This window comes from Nanorana parkeri, unplaced genomic scaffold (genome assembly GCF_000935625.1).
Source record: "Nanorana parkeri isolate BGI_ZX_2015 unplaced genomic scaffold, ASM93562v1 scaffold885, whole genome shotgun sequence".
Lineage (NCBI taxonomy): Eukaryota > Metazoa > Chordata > Amphibia > Anura > Dicroglossidae > Nanorana > Nanorana parkeri.
Window position 1 is genome coordinate 303,736 of NW_017307153.1, and position 16,339 is coordinate 320,074.

The 16,339-nt window shown below is 40.3% G+C and overlaps 1 protein-coding gene across 2 annotated transcripts in view; it reads right to left on the reverse strand.

The window, feature by feature from the left end:
• Window positions 1-1,101: 1,101 nt before the first annotated feature.
• ADSL (adenylosuccinate lyase) overlaps window positions 1,102-16,339 on the reverse strand; it is a 44,312-nt gene continuing 29,074 nt past the window's right edge. Inside the window, exons 7-13 of one of the 2 annotated variants that reach the window (XM_018565768.1) lie at window positions 14,599-14,689; window positions 8,130-8,199; window positions 6,521-6,668; window positions 6,196-6,286; window positions 4,112-4,201; window positions 2,289-2,465; window positions 1,102-1,238 (exon numbers count right to left, since the gene is read on the reverse strand). In XM_018565768.1, coding sequence (XP_018421270.1) covers window positions 1,152-1,238; window positions 2,289-2,465; window positions 4,112-4,201; window positions 6,196-6,286; window positions 6,521-6,668; window positions 8,130-8,199; window positions 14,599-14,689 — 754 coding nt within the window. In that variant the 3' untranslated portion in view covers window positions 1,102-1,151. The remainder of the gene's footprint in view (window positions 1,239-2,288; window positions 2,466-4,111; window positions 4,202-6,195; window positions 6,287-6,520; window positions 6,669-8,129; window positions 8,200-14,598; window positions 14,690-16,339) is intronic. The other variant, XM_018565769.1, reaches the window with a different exon arrangement.

The following is a 16,339-nucleotide window of genomic DNA, read 5'->3' on the forward strand; positions in this document are numbered from 1 at the left end:
CCCCCACTCTACCCTATTCTGTCTTCCCCCATCTCCACTGAGTTGATCACCCTTTTCCGACAATCCATAATGCCTCTGTCTACGTCCCCTAATAGGCGATGACACCCATTCTGCTTTGATCTGCCTAGTACGCAGAGGTTAAGGTGCTAAGAGGAGTAGGAATGCAAATGTAACACTTGAAAATACTTTTGTATAACAACTGTTGTATATCTGTTACTCTCCATGAGATTGTTTCTGTGGAAATGTCAGAACGTTTTATATTAATGTACCACTGTAAAAATTTAATAAAAATATTGCAACAGAAATAGAAAAATGCCTCCCTTTACTTTTACTCACTGCAACCCACTCTGTTTTACAGGCTTAGGTGATGTGTTCTTACAAGGCAGCCCTGAAATATAGCTTTAGGAGGGGTCCCACTTTAGCAGCTCAGTTTTTTATTGGAGGTTTCTGCTAGATGGATGATGGGTCCCTCACTATAGAGAATGTCTAAGACTGTAAGGCAGAGTGGGCTGCAGTGAGTAAAAGTCAGATAGGTCAAGCTAAAGGACCAATGAAGAATGTGGCAGGTCTGTTGTGAGGTGTGTGTGTGGTTTACGTTGATCTCCTGACAGGAGGAGGACTTCACCTCATGGGACAACACTAACGCCACACTACAAAAGAGAAAGAAACGGCAAGATCAAGAATCTATTTTCTTTCAAATGCTTGTCCAAAGTCTTGTTCAATAAGAAAATTATATACCATTGCATGCGCTAGGAAAGGGTAGATATTGTGCATGTGTGTACAGTATGTATGCATATTTGTAGCACTCTGTACATTTTGAATTTTACTATAACTGTAAGTAGTTTGTAAATGCAATATTCTTTTTTACTATAAGCACATGATTGAGGGGTAAAAATGAAGAAAACAGAAGTTATTTATAAAATATAAGATGGAATTGTAAAGATGGAGTGAATATGATTGGTGTATGTGTTTTTTATGAACTTTTTTTGACAATATGATTGTATATACAGTGTTTGTGGAACTAATGAAAACAAATAAATAAACATTCAATAACAAAAAAAGTGTAGTTGTAGGATCGCAATCATAAAAAAGAACACAGGAAATTATCTCTTAATTTTATTTCCAAAATAAGTATATCTCTATAACACATTTTAAAGGTCCAGTTCAATTTTCACATCCATTTTACTCTGGTATGGTGTCAGTAGTGGAATCGCTTCCTCCTTCAGAAACTTCACAACCTGTCAAAATAAAAGGTTCGAAACAGTCATGCATTAGTTATTTGCTCAGCTCAATCTTTGCCGTGAGAATTTTTTTTCAGGCTCAGCAGATTAATATTGTGCTACATCAAAGGGTTGGTAATAAATCGCAAACTGCTTTACCTACAAGTGTTCTAAATTTCCCTTCAAACTTTGCTAGGGTTCTAAAAGGTAGACTGGGTCATTTCTTATGGGTGTTCTCCAAAGGACAATTGAACTATGTCATGTATGTAATTGTGTGATTAAAGTAAACTTTGGCAATTCAGACTTTTTTCTCTTTTATTATATCACAAAATACTCATATGGATATGATCCCCTATTGGTAAACATAGGTCCAGCATGATGTATTTGGGATCTTTTTTTTATGGCTTTTTATGGCTTAATATCACACAAAAATTGCACACCTTGTTTAAAATGATGATGTTTTGTATAAAAAAAAACATTTTTCATTCATATTTATCAAACCACCAAATATAATGGGGGGAATTTATCAAAAAAACTGGAGCAGACAAAATCTGAAGCAGTTGCCCATAGCAACCAATCAGCATCTCTCTTCAGTTTGTTCAGGTAAGATTTGAAAATGAGACAGAGAAGCCGATTGGTTGCAGTGCAAATCTGCTCCAGTTTTGATAAATTCCCCCCAATCTTTTCATCCAAATATGAAATATTTCCTTCATACCATTTTTTTTAATACAGACTTTGAATCTTATAGTGTGGCACTTTTATACACCCCGTTCCTAAGTTTATATTGCGGTCTATGTCCTCACTGGGGAGTCCTGTTGCCAGGTACAAAAAATGAGGCAAAATATATTTTTTTAAGAAAAAATAAGAGACTCAATCATACTCTAAATTAATGGCTATGTGCTAAGTTCAGCCATAAAACATAGTGGCCAACTTGTACCAGGTCAGGGGATGGGCATGGGACAGACATTATTTCACACTGGTGGACCCAGAACATGCATAAGGGGTGCAGCATGAGTAAAACAGTGCCATCCCTGGGTTGATAACATACAGAAGACAGGCTAGACTCACCTGTTGAGGAGCTCGACCAATAAAAGATTTAGGGTCAAGTAGCTGGTCCAGCTGACTGTGTATGGGGGCGAAATAGGAGTCGGATCGGATTCTGCTTATCAGGTCATTGTCTCCACCCTCTTGTTTTACTACATTTGCTGCTTGTTGAGACAGCACTCTGATCCGTTCATGGCAGTCCTAACACATAGGACAGAGGACAGAAAACATTCAGTACAAAAAAAAAGGATCTTGTAGGCATACTGGGGTCCAACAGAGAAACTGAAGCTTCCAGCAAATGAAATATAAGGACTAGTAAAAGGTGATAATAGAAATAAACATGTGCAAAATTAAAACAACAGAAATCTAGACTAACATAATATATACAAATATATTTGGAAGAAGCAAAACCTGTATTACAAAAGCTACTAAAAAATGTCGGTAGAGGATACATTACAGAATAGACATTTAGAGCAGACCATGTGTTAAGAGCTGTTACACTGCTTGAGCTAAAAGTGCTCTACCAGCGGCCTACGTTTAACCTAAGCTATCCAGGACTAACCCTAAAAGGACCATACATACCTTACAGGGCACCAATGCCAATATGTGATGCTATCCACCGTTTTTGCATTTTTAAAGTAGAATGTCCTGGTTGTAGCACTCATTATATTGCTCCTAGCTGCCATAATCCAAAAGTGATAAACCCATTCATCCAGGTTGTATGACACAGCATGACCCAATCCCTTCCCCTGCAACCATGAATACAACGAATAATACATGTAATATAGACAGTGTTGTCATCATTGCAGCAGCATTGCTAGTGCACTGGAAGCGTTCTGTATGCTAATGCAGCCAGGCCAGTAACAGTCTCATCCCACCATATTTGGCAACAATTCTACACTGAATGATGGGAGATGTAATACACACCAGTAGCACTCCCTACAGTGCAAAGCAAAAAGGTGTGAAGAGATGATGACACATAAGCGCAACATGTAAGTGAATGTTAACCACGTACAGCGGGTTCACGTAAATGTACGTCATCCGCCGTAAGTGGTTCTTGGTACCGTTTTAAAAAGCCGGCGATTGCGGTTTAAATACAAGTGATACACTGTCTGTACAGGTGCGGCAGATGCAGATCAGGTGCAGATCTCTGCTTCATCAGCTTCTTTGGGGTCCCTAGGTGACATTATGGTTCTGGAAGACCCCTTTATGTCTCCATAAAGGAGGACCTGTCACATTAGATTTGCGATTACATAGGGGGCTTGTTAGCCCCCCTATGCGATAGCAATAAAGCCGAGTGTAAAAAAAAAAAAATTGTAAAAAAGTAAAGTAACAGATATTCATGGACGCATGCAATTTTAAAAGGCTTGACCCCATCTTTTATATTTTACCAAAAAAGTGGGTATTATATTCTGTTTCTGTGCACTACATTTCATTTTAGTGTATTTTATCCTAAAAATACTTGTTTGATAAACATGTGCGCAAATACTATGCGACATAAAAAATTGGAACTAGCATCTTTTTATTCTACGGAGCCTCTGCTTTCAGAAAATATATTATTGTTTGCGGTCCGAGCTGTTTTCTAGATTTTATCATGTGTGTACAAATGTAAGAAATTGCTCTGGGCTGCAAGTGGTTAATATACAGAGAGGTTGTGGGGGAATGTAATAAACAAAACAATATACTTTCAGATTTAAAAAACTAAGAACACAGCATAATAATCCTGAAATGACTTTTTGGCTGATCTCCTACATTTGACCATATGCAAATTAAAAAAATTGCTCTTAAACAAGAATAACCTATTTTTATAAAGGACACAAACTACAGCGGAAAACTGAATAACAGACCTGCCTATTTCCTCCACTCTTCACCATTGCCATGATCACATTCTCTGTGGCCATGAACGGCAGCTCTTGCCGGATTCTCCTTTCAATAACCTGAACAAGAAAGAGAGAGATGAAAGAAAAGAGAGATGTCATTGACAGACTCGGACATTAGTATTCTTATTCGTGTCTAATTATTACTTAAAGGAGAACTATGGGGTTAGGGCTTTTCCCCATAGTTATCCTAAGGGTAACGGGAGGACACAAACTAGCGTCCTCCCGTCACCCTAAGCTCAGTATACCGCGAGCTATACTGAGACGCCGCAGCTGAAACGGATCCCGACAATTGTGCCGGGATCCGCCCAGCTGCGTGAGTGACAGCTGGCTCTGCCTATCTAGAGGCAGAGCCAGCTGTACCCGCCCCCTCCCTTCCGCCAGTCAGCGCTGTACCCAGCCCCTCCCCTGTCACGGTTCTCTGCCGTGACAGGATCGAGAAGTGAGCGAACGCCGGTATGTGTTCGCTCACTTCCCGATCTACTGAGCCGACCTGTGACAGTCTCATTGTCACAGGTCAGCTAGAACTATGAGGATGAGTGAAAAGTACTCACCTCATAGTTCTCCTTTAATCTTTGCGTGCGATACTGCTACACATACCTTTTTCCAATACGAACAATAAAAGGGAAAACATGTTCCCCATAATGCTATCAGAGAAAATAATTTAAAGTAGAACTATGGTTTCACAAAAAAAAAATGAAGTGCATTTATAGTTTTGCCTTTGTGCCCGTACAAAATCTCAGAAATGCCTGGTGACACTGACAGTTAAGTGCACCTCATGAAGCTTTCTGTAATGGGGTGATAATGATGCTGCACTGTTTCTACAATCAGAACAGCCTTGTGACCCTAATGTAGGCTGTGCCCTACAATAGGATGAGAAGATGTTGCAGTGGGTATGACAATCAGCAAACATCACTGCTTATTTGCAAGCCTTTAGTTTTTCAATCTGCAGCTGGCTACACCTGGCCCTGCCCGCTGCTTTTTGGATTTGCAGCACTGCCTCTGACACTTAAGGTGGCCATATACCTACAAATTATTTGAAGATTTTCTATGGTCACATGGAAAAAGTACAACAGATTCCTCCATGTACGCTTAACTGTGTGGATGGCAGAATCTCCCACTGGGCCAAGCTTCAGTATCTTGCTAGTTGGCCCTGCTGGCTGTCAAAATACCTGAACAATCTGATTGGATGCAGGCATTGTTCAGGTATTTTGAGAGCGAGCAAGGCCGACTGGCAAGATACTGAAGCTTGGCCCAGTGGGAGATTAATGTGTACCTATTGGTTACTCAGACCATTAGGAACATTCCAAGCATACCGTGTTTAAGGTTTTCTAATGCAATTGCCGTTTACAATTACCAAATAGAAAATTTTGCAGAGAAAATAATTTATGTACAAAAATTCCTATTTTCTCTTTTGTTCACTGGATGACACAACTTTGCTTTAGATGATCATCAACTGGGACGTACCAGAGAACTTCCACAACAAAACAGTGGTGCTTGAAATAATATACAGTAACTGGACAATGATCTGCTGTATCCAGCATTAGATTGCAGAAGTTGACCCCCTAAATGACCTGAATACATCAAAAGGGATGTGGGCCCACTTCTTTAGGTTGGACTGGCTTAGGACACAGCAATGAAAGCACAAAGTCCTGCTTCAAGTGGAGAGCTGGGACAGCGATGCCAGTGGATTTAGGAAAGAAATAGCAACCCGACTCTTAATTGTTCTTAAAGCCAGCCTCTGCTTTCCCCCTGGGGATTCAAACCATGCAAAATGCGACTTCCACTTAAGATGGTATATCTTACAAGATGCAGGCCTTGAGCATGGTACGGATGACTACATCTGACAACCCTCCGTCTCTCAGCACTTGGCTTTTAACAGCCAAGCCCTTAAAGCCAACAACTGTAAAATAGGAGGGGGTAAACGGGCCCTTTAGACAACTACTTCTCTGAGTGGTGGTGCTATACGCAGTTGGTGATTATCCAAGGCAGAGTGGTGCCCTCCAATGAACAAAAAAAATACATTAGGTTTCCAAAGTTGCATGTTACCTTACCTTTGGATAAACCACAAGCCCCTCAGAAATGTTCTGCAGCGTGCTGAGAACGATGTCTGCCGTCAGAAAAGCTTCAGCCAAACTTACTCTCCTGTAGACAAAATACACAATAAACTAAACAGATGATTAGAAGATATTCTGAGATCACTGAAGTAATTGGCTGTAGGTGTGTCATTCAGACTATACACCACACACAAACATACACCAGAGCTTCCCTGGACATACCTCCATGATACTTGTATACTAAAAGAACACTATTCAATGAATATAAAAGTTATCTTTAGGTTAGCAACCATTCTACACATCTGAACTCGGTTGGTAGTACCTGTTGGCGCTGTCATCCAGTGTACGTTCAAACCACTGAACAGCAGCAGTCTGTAGTGGATTCATAATTAGTGTCATGAGGTGGCGTGCTAGGCTGCAGCAACGTTCAGAACGCATGGGATTTCTTTTATAGGGCATTGCGCTAGAACCTGAGAGAGAAAAACAAACATGCAAGTTAACACTGCAGACATTTAAATAGATACTGGAATGAATATGAAAGTTTCTTCGTCTTGCCCACATTTGACATCTGTTAAGCTTTTAGGAAAATCTTTAAGATATTTAACAATGTTGGAGCAAGTTCAGCAGAATTTGGTAGAAAGACAACTCTGTGCTTAGAATATACTAACAGGCAGGATGACTGCAAGTCACTGCTTCGTATAGATCACAAAAACACAAAAGAGAATTTCCAAAAAATTATTTTGTTTAACACACAAACATTCAATGCATGACAAAGGATTCCCTGTGCACCATGAATTATCTAAAATGACAGTAGGTGAACTTTGGACAGGGCTGCCCAATAAGGGATGAGTCACTGTTTTAAGTCATTCATTTGTGTAAGTTTCAGCTTCCCCTACTCAGCTCTGTAAACAAAGAACTTTTGTGAACAAATGGGCCAATGAGACCCTGAAAAACAAGTAAAAATGAAGCTAAAGCAGCACATACCGGTTTAAAAGGACAATACAATATATTAAAAGGTAAATTTTAGTGATTATTAAATCAAATCTGATTTATTTAAAGTTTACAGGCTTTTAAATATGTTTTTATATCTGTTCCTGACAATATGTCTTTGTATTATAAACAAACATTTAATATATGACAAAAGGATTCCCAAAGCACTACAATTTAGCTAAAACAGACTCCACAGCAAAGTCGCTTCTTTTCATACTCCATTGTCTCTCACTAAAACTTAATTACTCTTATTCATGTACTTCTGTATGTAAATTTCACTTTGTTCTGTGGGTGCTTGAGCTCATGCATTGATTTCCAGCACCAAGCACTCCAGAAATATGGATGAAAGTGAGAAGGGATGTGAATCAAACTGCTTAGCCACACAAACTGCTTAGCCACACAAGGGAACTCTAGGGTGAGTAATACAGGTTATGGCTTTATGTGCTATGAGTTTTTCAATGCATGGTGAGTGTGGGTCTTGGGGTGCACGGAGGGTGCAAGCCTTAAAGTACACAGTGGGTGTGAGCATTGAGGGGCATAGTGCTTTGAGTATTAGGGAACACAGAGGGTATGAGGGCACAAATGTTGCAAGTACTGGATACATGGTGTAATGTGTATTGGCTTGTATGGTGTTGTATAGATTTTGGTGCATAAGGATTGTGGTACAAGAGTGCATGGTGCAGTATGGATCAGAAAGCATGCTGTAGTGTGCATCAGTTCCGGAGGGAAAATGCACTTAACTGTATCAAGGTGTATAATCATGTTGTGTTTATTGAATGCTGCAATGTAACCTTTACAGCTTATAAGGCTTAGTTCACATGGATGGTAAAATGGGTGCCCTATTTTGTATTCGAACACCAGCGCTGAGGAATTCTCTGGACCTGCCTGGCTGGAAATATTACGTTTTATATATTGACTAGATGAGTTATAAATGGACTCACCAATTTGTTCTTTTTCAAATGGTTCCTCGACTTCTTTTAAGTTGGCCAGCAGACGGATATCAGTGCATATCTGCATAACACAGGAAAAAAGCTTTGTAAGTAGATACAAAATATTGTACCTCTCCCTGTAGTAATACCCAATACAGTTCCAAGGTTATTAACAAGATTTCTGTTTTCCTGCCTTCCAATTACCTTTTTAGTGGGAAACACACATTCCCCCTCCTGCTGCTTCTATTGGCTCTTGGCTCTCCTCTTCCATGCACTGATTGGGTGAAAGTCCTGTACTTCTTATTTTTCCTATCAGAAATACTAATCCTTTTGTATAAAGCATAATGTTATATTTCGGTCTTCTTGATAGGTGGTGGCAATGCACACTCAGGTATAAAACTTGGTCAAGAGACGTTTTAGCAATAATAATTAGACCACTGGAAGCGCTTATTTTTCCCACAATAAAAGGTTTTCTTTAAGTTAAACTCTCCCAAGAGAAACTAATGGAGGCACTTAAGCAAGAGGGTCAGCTTGGGAGCCAGAGAACTAGCAATTTTAGAAGGAATGCAGGCCTCCATACAAATTGTTGTTCAACTGCAGTGTTTTCTAGAACAACCACAGATGAAAGTAAAAACTGAAAATACATCTATCATACCATAGCAGGGTGTTTTTTTTTTACACAGCACAGTAGGAAGGACTACACATAATAAATAGATCAGCCACAAGACTGAGAAATCTTGGTTCATTACCGAGATTTAGGCAGTTCACCCACACTGAAAACATGACTTTTCAACTAGGTCTTGTCCCAGCCTCCAGTCTTTGTCTGGAGAAGTAGCAGGCTAGTGAGCTTGGCTCCCTATCCCTCTGCTCTTTCCTCCAATCAGCGTCTTTCTTGTTAGCACATAAGCACTGCAGTACAACCTTTTCCCTTCTTGGGCTGCCTTTCCCAAACTGAACTCTGGGAGAGGCAACAGTGTCCTCAGTAAGTTCACTACACTCAGTTATCCCTGTGGCCAGAGCCTCGAACCCAGTAAGGTTATTGTTAATCAACAAGTTTGGAGAGAACAAAAATGTAACATAAAACACAGACAAGCAAGGAAAACACTTATAAAGAATGAAGCTTCATTATAAAACAACACTTCAAACTTGCCCAGTTTTACCCATACTATTCCCATACTTCCCTAAAGCACTCTATTGTAGTATCATTTGCAAATATCTTTGTACATTTTCTCCTATTGTGATACATGTATAATTCAGTCATTATCAATGTGGCAGACCGTTGATGCAATTATTTTCACATGTACAAGTATGTAGATGCATGTAGCAATGTTGCAACTTCTTTTGTCCAAAGAGGAAATGGAGACAGCCTTTGAGGTAAGGGGACGGGTCCTAGATGTCACGGGATATTTCATTTGTACTCCAAACATCAGTTCCAGCAGAGGAGTCAGAGGTTGCATTTAAAGAGCGGTGATGTGGAACCGAGATAACTGAAGTTTAGTACAATACTTTATTCATGTATCTATGTCTATTGAAACCTATTATCTTGAACATGCAGCTCACTAGGCCACACGAGGTGCAGCCTACTTTTCCAAGGAATATTTAAATCTGGCAATGACGAATTGCAAGTCCACAGGAACCAAGCAGAACTTAAGCCAGACCAGTACAAGGCAATCCCCAATTTCTTCATTCAGCTCTTCGAACTTAGTGCTGAATTGCACTTTCTGCTTGAATTGTTTACTGAATAAAATTAATAATGTATTGATTCAGTAACTACAAAGTGTGCTCATTGAAAGCTAAAGAAAACTTGCAAAAACGTGTAAGCTACTATTGTAATGCTTCCAAAATGATAATTTCCTGTCTTATTCAAGCTGTGACTTAAATCGTTTTTGTGTTACTAACTTGGAAAACGTATGTAGCAAGTAAAGCCTGAATTCCTGATCATCTGATCTGTCCTAGCTCTGTAACCCTGAGAACCAATGAGCCACTTGATCAGCACGAAAGCAATACAATTGGCATTTTCAAATGAGGGCACAAACCTAACCTTTCTTTTTTCAGTACAGCTTTGCTTTAGGAACCAAGCTGTGATTCTAGCAATAAGAAAGAGCAGTGTATGTGTAGCACAGCCTGGTTTACCGTCTATTCACTCAAGTGGGAAATAAAAAGGAAATTTAATGAAATGGTATTTATAAGAATTATACCATTCAAATTTCTGGTGAATCGGCTGGAATTCAAGGTGTGAGTGGCCCTGTTGACACCACCCGGCACCACAAAAGCCGACTGCTAGGTCAAAAATGATCAGCCGAACAGTGACTGCATCCTATCAAATGCAGTCATTGCTCACGTATACAAATAGTCATGGTTGTTACAGCTGCCTGAAAATAATAGCTGCCCTGGAGATTCCTCCATCCACACTGCTTAGCGTGAATGGAGTAATCTATTGATTTTCAATAGTTCATTTGTGTATGGCTAGCCTTAAACTAAACACACACATTGAAGCAAATCATTTAAAAATTTTTTTTTTTTTTAAAGAAGGCCGTTATATAAATTTGTCATAATATACTGGGTATGAGTGATTATAAACAGCCTATGCAGCCTTGTGCAAAGAAACGTATGATAACCACTTCCTGCGGGTTCATGTAAATGTACATTCTCCCATGGAAGTGGTTATGCTGCAGCCATGTTTTAAACAGCCGGCGATTCCTGTTTGAATACAAGCAATCTGGCGTCTATGCAGGTGCTGGATCGCTTGTACGTTGCGGTGCCGTGTACCCCGCCGTCGGCTTCCCAGGCTCTGCTGTCCCTCGTGTGAGCCTGAGACCGGCGTGGAGGGTCTCGGGCTAGATTGGAGTAGAGATCAGAGGCTTCCAGCCACTGAGCTCTCCTCCGATCACTGAACCTGGAAGTGATGTGTATTACATCACTTCCGGTGTCACGGAGCACAGTCTCTGGCTCCTAGAGCCAGAAGAAGAAGCTGGTGAAGCAGATCTCTGCTTCACCAGCTTCTTTGGGGTCCCTAGGTGACATTAGGGGTCTGAAAGACCTCTGATGTCTCCATAAAGAGGACCTGTCACATTATATTTGCTATTGTTAGCTCATATGCAATAAAGCTGTGTAAAAAAAAACCAAACAAAAACGTTTTTACATATTTTTTTTTTAAGTCCACCGTCTCCCATGTGCACACACATACAACGCAAAACACGTGTCAGATGCGCCTACGTGCAAAAACTAAAATTGCGCCCAATCACTGTTAACACTAAACTGATGAGCGTAAAAGTGTTTAAAGCGTCGCCTACGGGAAATTTTGGTTATTTAAGTTTTTTGCAGTTTCACGGACGCACGCAATTTTAAGGCTTGACATGTTTGGTATCTATTTACCCGGCGTGACCCCATCTTTTATATTTGAAAAAAAATGGGCATTATATTCTGTTTCTGTGCACTAAATTTCGTTTAAGTGTATTTTATCCTAAAAATACTTGTTTGATAAACATTTGCGCAAATATCGTGGAACATAAAAAATTGCAACTAGCATCTCTTTATTCTACAGGGCCTCTGCTTTCAGAAAATATATCATTGTTTGAGGGTCTGAAGCTGTTTTCTAGCCAAACATTCAGAGTTTATCATGTGTGCGCAAATAGTAAGAAATTGCTCTGGGCAGCAAGTGGTTAATATATTACAGTTACAAAAGAAAGAACCATAGCAAACCAACCGGGAAATGTCTTATGTTTTGTGTCATCTTTCCAAAGGAAAATAGAGGGTGCAAAGACAAAGAGGTTGTTTTTCTAGCAAGTCTTTCTTTTTTTCCCCACTTTACTGCCACTTTAACTCTTGGGCAAATACGTACATAAATTGACTTTGGGAGCGCCAAAGGTAAATTATATAATTGCCTGTGAGGACACATGGAGATACAAGACCTAGTTTAAAGAGTATACAGTAACGGCTGTAAATGTTAAAAAATGTGTCCAGTGGCCTCCGACTAAATGGAGTTTGAGACCCCTGCCCTAGAGACCGATCCTGACAGCATGTCAGAATCAGATCTCACTAAGGGTTTCTTATCGTGCGCAGACAATCAGAAGTGAGACATTTCAGGCACAGAGGTACATTGTAACCAGTGGCGTAACAATCACCATAGCGACCCAGTCGGCCGCCATGGGGCCCGGGGCACAGTGGGGCCCGGCCAGATGCCCTGCGGGCCGCCTGGGTCGCTATGGGATCCTCTGCTGGTGGCTTTCACTGGCGGCTGAAATCACGGGGCCCCATACAAAATTTTGCTATGGGGCCCTGTGATTTCTAGTTACGCCCCTGATTGTAACATTGTGACTGAAATGTATCACACAACTTCATAAACATCGGGCAAGTCTATGGAGCTGTCAAAACGAATAGCAGAGAGGTGACTCACTCTGCTACCTCTCTGCTATCTTTAGCTGTCAAATACCAGATCGCTATTTAGAAATCCCGTATTTGTATGTAACGGCTTTATTCTTCTCTTCTTTATTAATGAAAGAAAAGAAGCTTTTACAAAAGCTTAACTATTTAATTAATGAATGTGATCAGCGGTCACCAGCAGTACAGGGCCATAAATAACTCGTCACATACAGTGTATGTATATGTACTGTTGATCTTGCCAAAGTCCTGAGCTACTAGCCCTGCTTTAAGAGTTACTCGCCACCAGTTGCCCACCTAACCCCTACCCTGCCCTTAACTCCGCCCCTAAACACACCCTCTTAAATAATCTTATAAAATCACACTGTTAGATGTTTTATGCAAAATAAAGTTACAAAAATAAATAAAACAACTTTAACAATATTACCATAAAGTAATTGGTATCGGCAAGTACATGAGGGGAAGTACTTGTACTTGGGCCTGAAAAAGGGGCATCGGGAAATCCCTAGTTTGTATTACTAAAGCTGGCCATACGTCTTACAATTATGGTTAGATTTCTTTTGTCCCGGGAACGCACCCTCGTTCAATTTCCGCTCAAATAGACATCATGCACAGACCAATACCGCTTGCAATGATCGTCCGTTAGCAATACTACTACGATTTTTGTCCATCGACAGAAGCGATTTTTGTTTGCGCATGTGCAGTGTTCCTGTTGTGATTTTTGTTGTGCGAAAACGCCACTAATCCATCGATTTTCGTTAGTTAGGAAACTCAGCCAGTTGTACAGTGATTGCAATCCCATTATCTGGCCGATTATCGTACAAAAACACGATCACGTTCGTTTGTTATACGATAATTGTAAGGTGTATGGGCACCTTTACCAAAGTGACTTACCTACTTATTTAATTATGTTAACTAATGATTTAAGTTTGGTTTAGCCTATGTATCCATCTTACTTATATAGCTGCTTTATTGATTTACTTAGTTACGTTTGCTATTTTGCAACTTTGTATAGCTTGTACTGTTTGAGGTTTGTTTTGCTCATCATTTCTCTTTTTGTTTGGTTTTTTTCCCCACCTATACTGTTAAGAGAACAGTGTACCCTATAGCATTTTAAAATAGGAAGAAACAATAATTAAATTAAAAAAAAAAAGAAGAAAAATACAGCCACACAGTGGATGCCTCTGTCGGCACCCTTCCGGCCGGCATCCCTCGAACAGGGCCCCATAGCAAAATTTTGCATGGGGCCCTGTGATTTCTAGTTACGCCCACCTGAGAGTGACCCTGCAGAGCCCACCATAGACACTCTATGGTGAGCTCTGCAGGGTCACTCTCAGGTGGGCTGGTCAAACCCTCTTACCGATCAGCCCCGATCGCTCTCCACCTCCTCCGTCGCTAGGCCCTGTCTCCTCCATCGCCAGGCCCCACCTCCTCCTTCGCTGCCGACGCTGGGCCCTGCCTTCTCCTCCACAGCTGCTGGATGTCACTGACTCAGCAGCAGCTGTGAGGAGGAACGGGCCGCTACACAGGTTGTCAGTGATCTGAACAGTGGCGTGTTCCTCCTCACAGCGGCCAGCGACAGCCAGCAGCCTGAAAGGCCCCCCTTTGGCATGCTTGTAGGCATGGATGGGGGAATCTGCTCTATTTTTTTCCATTCAGCCCGCAGGCTGAATAAAGAAGAAGAAGAAGAAAAAAAAAACAACAGTGTATGGCCACCATAAATAGTAATTCCACTTTTGTCAAGAAAAAATAATCATCTCTGGGTCATCCGAGTACATTACAAGGATTTTAACAAACTTTGTTGCAGCTTCCTACCGGTTTCTGTTCTGCCATATTGCACTGAATTTTTTTGTCACATTTACAACATTACAGCAGCTACAGTTTTTATGGGAAAGTCATTTTTAATAACATTAAATTACAAAATGGCGACAATATATGCCATGTTCATTGTTAAAGATAGTTTCATTTTTATATTTTTAAAGTGGAGTTAGCCTTTAACAAGTTTAAAACATATGCAAGATAAAGCACAGTCACAAGTCCATTTACAATCAAAAGAATGGAGTTCAATGTTTCTTTTTGATATACTGCACAGATAGCCTACCTTGTGGACTGTGGCTCCCAGACTGGCAAGAACAGACAAAACTTCTACATCAATCTTGCGGCTGTATGTTTGACCTGTCACCATGTATGCCCTAGAACAAGAAAACATCGTATGTGACCCTGCAGATTACACAAAACACATTAAATAAAAAATATGTTTAAAGTTTTAAAACCTAGAAGAAACCTGTAGACTGTATTTTCTTTACATCAAACATTCTAAACAGTTGTCAGGTCATGCTACATTATATAAAATGTATTCTGCCATTACAGAGAAAAAGAACAATGCCAACAACAGTTGGCAACCAGTCTGCAATCACCATACAAGGTTCTACATGCTCAAAAGATAAAATCCGATTGGATGCTTTGAGCTGGCATATTTTGTAAAATGTTACATTTGTAACACAAGGTACACTCCAGCCAAAATGAAATAGTAACCCTTAAAAATCATGCAGGAGGAACAGTCTACAACCTCCCCACTGCAGAATACCCCTTTGCTGCTGCTAGCTGTGGAATCTAGGTAAACAATCTTCCAAGTGGTTCCAATAACAAGTGACCCTTGCTTATCGTTTAACCCCCGCTACTGGCATGCAGAAGACTGGGTAACAACTCTTGTAATGCTGCAATCCAAGGCTGCAAAGAGAAGAAGGAAAAGAGAAATGAAATGATTAAGAAAGATCAAATCGAAGTACAGTGTTAATGAGGGTCGGAGAGTCAAAATGTAGTACAAAATAGTATACATTTATTGAATAAAATTCTCGGTCATTATAAACATACCACCTAGCCACCACTAATTATTCTCTAAAAAGGTTATTGCAACAACCCACACTCTCATACCAAAAAACATGCACACTAGGACGGGCTGATCAGCATAGTGATTGGTACAGGTTTAACTCAATATATAGCCAATAGACGAACAAGAGAGGAGCTCCTCAAGGGTACAAAAAAAGACAGAACCGACCAAAGGGTCCGTATGATCACCCAATACAGAACTGGTTGGCACACTCTCAAACAAACACTAAAGAAACACTGGCATATTCTACAGCTATGCCCAACCCTTAGGAATATAGTAGGTCCATACCCACTCGTGACAGCACGGCGGGCACGGAACCTACGTGACCAACTGGTCTCTTCTGAATTCATTCCCAGCACCCAGGAAACCTGACTATCCAAGACTGTAAAACCTAAGGGCATCTATGCTTGTGGCAAGTGTCACATCTGCCCCTTTGTACATAAATGTAAACAATTCTTTAACTCAGCAGGTACAACCAGTTTTGACATTCTTCAAAACTGTAATACCACGCGGGTAATTATCAAATAGAATGCCCATGCAAAAAATGATATATTGGAAAAACTAAGCGTGAGCTAAAAGTAAGAATCGGTGAACACCTGAGGGACATAAAAAATAATGACAAAGATAGTCCACTTGCGCAACACTTCACTAAACATCATGGAGGGCAAACTACAGGTATAAAGATTTGGAATCTATGCACTCAAATTACCAGCACGTAGAGGTGACTTTGAATGTGGATTTTTAAGCTAAAAACAATGGCTCCACATGGACTTAACGAGTGTAATTTACAAGTATTCCTTTAATATTTGTTCCTTCTAACTTTAATGAGTAAACCAGTTATTCCCCTCATATACTTAGTCCATCCTGGTTTAGTCCCATTATCAGTACTAGTAATCTCTCTCCTAAAAGAGACTCTTTACATTAAGTTTCCAACTGTTTAAATCAGTGTTCT